This window comes from Palaemon carinicauda, chromosome 17 (assembly GCF_036898095.1).
Source record: "Palaemon carinicauda isolate YSFRI2023 chromosome 17, ASM3689809v2, whole genome shotgun sequence".
In the NCBI taxonomy this organism is placed as follows: Eukaryota; Metazoa; Arthropoda; class Malacostraca; order Decapoda; family Palaemonidae; genus Palaemon; species Palaemon carinicauda.
In genome coordinates this window covers 55,300,942-55,308,441 of record NC_090741.1, presented here as the reverse complement: position 1 = coordinate 55,308,441, position 7,500 = coordinate 55,300,942, and the positions used below count along the sequence as shown (strand labels likewise).

Below are 7,500 nucleotides of genomic sequence, written 5' to 3'. Positions count from 1 at the left end.
ATCTGGGACAGGACTCCCAGTCCAATCTCTTCAGAGAATTGAGTAACCAATAATTATCTCAGAGTTTATTCAACTCTTGTTAGATTCATATTTTTAAATACTTTATTTTGTTTATTACTTCTCATATCGTTTATCTATTTCCTTATTTCCCTTTCCTCATTGGGCTATTTTTCCCTGTTGAGGTTTTAAAATATTCTATCTTAATTGTTCATTGCTTCTCATATCGTTTATTTCCTTATTTCCCTTTCCTCACTGGGCTATTTTTCCCTGTTGGGGTTTCAAAATATTCTATTTTAATTGTTCATTACTTCTCGTACAGTTTATTTATTTCCTTATTTCCCTTTCCTCATTGGGCTATTTTTCCCTGTTGGGATTTTAAAGTATTTCCTTTTAATTGTTCATTACTTCTCGTACAGTTTATTTATTTCCTTATTTCCCTTTCCTTACTGGGCTATTTTTCCCTGTTGGGGTTTTAAAATATTCTATTTCAATTGTTCATTGCTTCTCCTATCGTTTATCTATTTCCTTATTTCCCTTTCCTCACTGGGCTATTTTTCCCTGTTGGGGTTTTAAAATATTCTATTTTAATTGTTCATTACTTCTCGTACAGTTTATTTACTTCCTTATTTCCCTTTCCTCACTGGGCTATTTTTCCCTGTTGGGGTTTTAAAATATTCTATTTTAATTGTTCATTACTTCTCGTACAGTTTATTTATTTCCTTATTTCCCTTTCCTCACTGGGCTGTTTTTCCCTGTTGGGGTTTTAAAATATTCTATTTTAATTGTTCATTACTTCTCGTACAGTTTATTTACTTCCTTATTTCCCTTTCCTCACTGGGCTATTTTTCCCTGTTGGGGTTTTAAAATATTCTATTTCAATTGTTCATTGCTTCTCGTACAGTTTATTTATTTCCTTATTTCCCTTTCCTCACTGGGCTATTTTTCCCTGTTGGGGTTTTAAAATATTCTATTTTAATTGTTCATTACTTCTCGTACAGTTTATTTACTTCCTTATTTCCCTTTCCTCACTGGGCTATTTTTCCCTGTTGGGGTTTTAAAATATTCTATTTTAATTGTTCATTACTTCTCGTACAGTTTATTTATTTCCTTATTTCCCTTTCCTCATTGGGCTATTTTTCCCTGTTGGGGTTTTGAATTATTCTATTTTAATTGTTCATTGCTTCTCATATCGTTTGTTTATTTCCTTATTTCCCTTTCCTCACTGGGCTATTTTTCCCTGTTGGGTTTTAAAATATTCTATTTTAACTGTTTATTGCTTCTCGTACAGTTTATTTATTTCCTTATTTCTCTTTCCTCATTGGACTATTTTTTCCCTGTTGGGGCCCTTGGGCTGAGAGCATCTGGCTTTTCCAATTAGGGTTGTAGCAAAGCTAGTAATAATAATAATAATAATAATAATAATAATGATAATAATAATAATAATAATAATGATGATGATGAAAATAATAATAATAATAATAATAATAATAATAATAAAAATAATAATAATAATAATAATAATAACTGGAGAAAGGGTCAGAAGGTTCGCTCTCTTGCAAAAAAAATTAACAATTGAAAAAAAAATAGTTTTATTGGAATTTTTTTTCATGATTTTTCATTCTTTAGAGATTCACTATTTTCCTTAATATGATAATAGTTTTTTTTACCTTTACCCTGTCTCTCTCTCTCTCTCTCTCTCTCTCTCTCTCTCTCTCTCTCTCTCTCTCTCTCTCTCTCTCTCTCTCTCTCTCTCTCTCTCAGAATTATTAGAATATTCACAAACATTCATCTCTCTCTCTCTCCCTCTCTCTCTCTCTCTCTCTCTCTCTCTCACTGAATTATCAGAACATTCACAAACATTCATCTCTCTCTCTCTCTCACTCTCTCTCTCTCTCTCTCTCTCTCTCTCTCTCTCTCTCTCTCTCTCTATCTCTCACAGAGTTATTAGAATATTCACAAACCTTTATCTCTCTCTCTCTCTCTCTCTCTCTCTCTCTCTCTCTCTCTCTCTCTCTCTCTCTCCCTCACGGAGTTATTAGAATATTCACAAACATTCATCTCTCTCTCTCTCTGTAAGCTCAAGAGCCACACTTCAGTCATGAGATGCCCTATTTAAGAACCATAATTAACATGAAAGTTAATTATAAAGTTAAATAAACTTCATAAGGATCTTCTTTGAATTTATTGGGTTAATGAATTAAATACATTCTTAGTATCTTATGGAATTTGGGGCAATCAGTGCGCATGTGTCTTATCAATTGATATCTCCCTAATAAAGAGCCAGTGTCTGGCTATATATATATATATATATATATATATATATATATATATATATATATATATATATATATATATATATATACATATATGTAATATGAATTTGTGGATAATCTAGTAATACAAGAGAGAGAGAGAGAGAGAGAGAGAGAGAGAGAGAGAGAGAGAGAGAGAGAGAGAGAGAGAGAGAGAGAGAGAGAGAGAGAGAGAGAGAGAGAGAATATTGAATGCGTTTATGAATATTCCAATAATACTATGAATGTGTGTGTGTGTGTGTGAGAGAGAGAGAGAGAGAGAGAGAGAGAGAGAGAGAGAGAGAGAGATTCTTGAATGTGATTATGAATAGTCCAATAATGCTATGATTGAGAGAGAGTTATGAATATTCCATTAAGGGAGAGAGAGAGAGAGAGAGAGAGAGAGAGAGAGAGAGAGAGAGTATTGAATGTGTCTATGAATATTCCAATATTACTGAGAGAGAGAGAGAGAGAGAGACAGACAGACAGAGAGAGAGAGAGAGAGAGAGAGAGAGAGAGAGTGAGAGAGAGAGAGAGCATTGAATGTGTTTATGAATATTTCAATAATATTATGAATAGGTGAGAGAGAGAGACAGAGAGAGAGAGAGAGAGAGAGAGAGAGAGAGAGAGTATCTCATAAGTTTAATATGAAAATTATGAAAACTTATATCATTACAGATAGACAGAGACAACAAATAAGAAAAAAGTAAACAGACAAAAACATAAACAAAAGCATAAAAATAGAATAAAAAATAAAACAAACAAACGGATAAAAACATAAAACAAACTCAAAGAGATGAACAGACGCTCACCTTGCTGGAATCTCCCGTATCGTACTCGTACTTCTCAGTCACTACGTGAGTGTTGCTGTCAGGTGATCTGTATTCTCTCCGGCTGTGTCTCATGTGCCCTCCGTCATCCACGCCTCCTCCTCCTCCTCCTCCCCCCTCCTCCAATTCCAAGGGCGCTTCCGCTTCTTGACCCCGCTCGCGAAGAACTCCGCCCTTCGTTTCGTGATGTGCTCCTGAAGAAGGCGGAACGAAATTGTGTATTCTGGAAGTTGCTGGCAACTTTATATTTGGCGGGAAAGTTGAGAGGAGGAATTATTCTATTTGTTTGATATATATATATATATATATATATATATATATATATGTATATATATATATATATATATATATATGTGTGTGTGTGTGTGTGTGTGTGTGTGTGTGTATTCAGTACATTAGATAATATAGATGTAATCACGAAATGTCCTTATTTCAATGGATAATTTTTCTGCTAATTTTTTAATATTTCTATTACAGGGTAAATGCACTGCATATGTATGTATTATGTATTATGCAAGTATATATATAATAAATATATGTATATATATACATATATATATTTATATATATATATTTTATGTAATATATATATATATATATATATATATATATATATATATATATATATATATAGTAGATCTTTTTGTAAGTTTCGTAAAAATATATTCTTCTTATCTTCAATGGTAAGCAAATTCAAAAATTTTTCCTTTGATCAAAATACATCATATCATAATTCTTAAAGAAATACATCATATGCGTCACCAGCACGATTATTAGTACCTACTCGCTACTTGAAGTATTCAGAAAAGCATTGATGAAGAAATAAATATCAATCACTCAAGTATCAAATCTTTATAGACTTTGAACCAAGCAACTAAAAAGGCTAAAGGGGCCAAGAAGAAATTCTTAAATATAGGAAAGTAAAGAAAGCAGACAGCTGGATGCCGGTCCAGTAACCTATGAATAGGAAATCAACAGCCAATGAAGCTAAGCATCATTCAGAAAAACTACTATATTCACTAGCTGAAGGTTCATCCAGCTGGAGAAGATGCTGAGCTGAAATAAAAAAAATAGATTCATTACAGAACTAGCAGAAGATCCAGCCAAAGCTGCTCGTGATAACAGGCAGGTTGCTACGCGGGGCAGCTACAGAAAAAGATGGCGGCTACTTGCTATCCAGGTTTTGAGAGTCGCGAGATGTATATCTACAGTAGGTCCTTTGCCGATACGCTAGAATGTATGTACGTCTAAAGGTTACACACTAAGGTAAGCAACACTTGATTGGTTAATGGAGGGGGAGGGAAGAAGTTGGTTAGACAGGGGTCGTTACCTGAATATCTCCAAAAAGTTGACATCCGGTCTGTCGTCGAGGGGAGAGTGGGCTCTGTAGGAAGATGAGGTGAGGAGCGGGGGGGTGGAGGGGGGGGGGGGGGGGGGGGTAGGGGGGGGTTTCCAGGTCAAATGAGAAGGGGAGAAACAAATTTTAAAAGGTTAATGTAGGAAAAAGCTAATAATCGATATACCTTCACCAAGCTTCTGCCCTTTTGCACTCTAAAGCCCAAAAGCCCTAAAGCCTTGTTGCCTTGATACCTGGAGGCCCTGAACACCTGTTTCCCAAAAGCTCTGAAACTCAAAAGCCAAGAAACCCCAGAAGATATGAAGCTAAGTTACCCAGATCTTTAGGCTAGAAGCTTCGAGACCTAGAAGATCTTTAGCCCAGAAGCTCTGAGACCCAGACGATCTTTAGCTCAGAAACTCACAGACACAGATCTTTAGCCCAGAAGCTCATAGACCCAGAAGATCTTTAGCCCACAAGCTCACAGACCCAGAAGATCTTTAGCCCAGAAGCTCACAGACCCAGAAGATCTTTAGCCCAGAAGCTCTGAGACCCAGAAGATCTTCAGTCCAGAAGCTCTGAGACACAGAAGATCTTTAGCCCAGAAGCACCCAGAACCAGAAGATCTTTAGTCCAGAAGCTCTGAGACACAGAAGATCTTTAGCCCAGAAGCTCATAGACCCAGAGGATCTTTAGATGAGAAGCTCATAGACTTAGAAGATCTTCAGCTCAGAAGCTTGTAGACCCAGAAGATCTTTAGCCCAGAAGCTCAGAGACCCAAAAGCTTTGAGACCCAGAAGATCTTTAGTCCAGAAGCTCTGAGACACAGAAGATCTTTAGTCCAGAAGCTCCAGAACCAGAAGATCTTTAGTCAAGAAGCTCCGAGACACAGAAGATCTTTACCCCAGAAGCTCATAGACCCAGAAGATCTTTAGATGAGAAGCTCATAGACTCAGAAGATCTTCAGCCCACAAGCTCACAGACCCAGAAGATCTTTAGCCCAGAAGCTCACAGACCCAGAAGATCTTTAGCCCAGAAGCTCTGAGACCCAGAAGATCTTCAGTCCAGAAGCTCTGAGACACAGAAGATCTTTAGCCCAGAAGCTCCCAGAACCAGAAGATCTTTAGTCCAGAAGCTCTGAGACACAGAAGATCTTTAGCCCAGAAGCTCATAGACCCAGAGGATCTTTAGATGAGAAGCTCATAGACTTAGAAGATCTTCAGCTCAGAAGCTTGTAGACCCAGAAGATCTTTAGCCCAGAAGCTCAGAGACCCAAAAGCTTGAGACCCAGAAGATCTTTAGTCCAGAAGCTCTGAGACACAGAAGATCTTTAGTCCAGAAGCTCCCAGAACCAGAAGATCTTTAGTCAAGAAGCTCCGAGACACAGAAGATCTTTACCCCAGAAGCTCATAGACCCAGAAGATCTTTAGATGAGAAGCTCATAGACTCAGAAGATCTTCAGCCCACAAGCTCACAGACCCAGAAGATCTTTAGCCCAGAAGCTCACAGACCCAGAAGATCTTTAGCCCAGAAGCTCTGAGACCCAGAAGATCTTCAGTCCAGAAGCTCTGAGACACAGAAGATCTTTAGCCCAGAAGCTCCCAGAACCAGAAGATCTTTAGACCAGAAGCTCTGAGATACAGAAGATCTTTAGCCCAGAAGCTCATAGACCCAGAGGATCTTTAGATGAAAAGCTCATAGACTTAAAAGATCTTCAGCTCAGAAGCTTGTAGACCCAGAAGATCTTTAGCCCAGAAGCTCAGAGACCCAAAAGCTTTGAGACCCAGAAGATCTTTAGTCCGGAAGCTCTGAGACACAGAAGATCTTGAGCCCAGAAGCTCCCAGAACCAGACGATCTTTAGTTCAGAAGCTCTGAGACACAGAAGATCTTTACCCCAGAACTTCCCAGACCCAGAAGATCTTTAGCCCAGAAGCTCACAGACCCAGAAAATCTTTAGTCCAGAAGCTCATAGACCTAGAAGATCTTTAGCCCAGAAGCTCATAGACCCAGATCTTTAGCCCAGACGCTCACAGACCCACATCTTTAGCCCAAAACTTCCCAGACCCAGAAGATCTTTAGCCCAGAAGCTCCCAGACCCAGAATATCTTAGCCCAGAAGCTCACAGACCCAGAAAATCTTTAGTCCAGAAGCTCTGAAACACAAAAGATCTTTAGCCCAGAAGCTCATAGACCTAGAAGATCTTTAGCCCAGAAGCTCACAGAACCAGAAGATCTTTAGTCCAGATGCTCTGAGACACAGAAGATCTTTAGCCCAGAAACTCATAGACCTAGAAGATCTTTAGCCCAGAAGCTCATAGACCCAGAAGATCTTTAGCCCAGACGCTCACAGACCCACATCTTTAGCCCAAAACTTCCCAGACCCAGAAGATCTTTAGCCCAGAAGCTCCCAGACCCAGAATATCTTTAGCCCAGAAGCTCACAGACCCAGAAAATCTTTAGTCCAGAAGCTCTGAAACACAAAAGATCTTTAGCCCAGAAGCTCATAGACCTAGAAGATCTTTAGCCCAGAAGCTCACAGAACCAGAAGATCTTTAGTCCAGATGCTCTGAGACACAGAAGATCTTTAGCCCAGAAACTCCCAGACCCAGAAGATCTTTAGCCCAGAACTTCCTAGACCCAGAAGATCTTTAGCCCAGAACCTCACAGACTCAAAAGATCTTTAGCCCAGAAGCTCACAGACCCAGAGGCACTGAACCCAGAAACCCCAAAGCACTGAAGCTCCCTAGCTCTGAAACTTTGAAGCTTATACCTAACCATTCACGACAAGCAAATTTTCTGTACATTAAAAAGTTATATCATTTATCGTCTCAAACTGAAAAATCTAATGAAAATTGCTCAGAAACCTCTTAACAAGCAAAGCAGAATGTAATGCCAATTTACTTTCAGGATATTTATTGATCATAAGGCTCCTTACCCTATATTCAAGCATTTCCAGGCAACACAACTCTATGTTCTTTTAAAACACAGCAAAAGCTATTTTATTATATGTACATAAGCTTGTCAAATTATAATCTATACACCT

General features: G+C 38.3%; 1 protein-coding gene across 1 annotated transcript in view; it reads right to left on the bottom strand.

The window, feature by feature from the left end:
• Positions 1 to 7,500, bottom strand: part of LOC137656758 (uncharacterized) — an 83,808-nt gene that overhangs the window by 21,403 nt on the left and 54,905 nt on the right. The window contains 3 exon segments of the mRNA XM_068391021.1: positions 3,104 to 3,250; positions 3,252 to 3,315; positions 4,452 to 4,517. Of these exon segments, the coding sequence (XP_068247122.1) occupies positions 3,104 to 3,250; positions 3,252 to 3,315; positions 4,452 to 4,517 (277 nt within the window).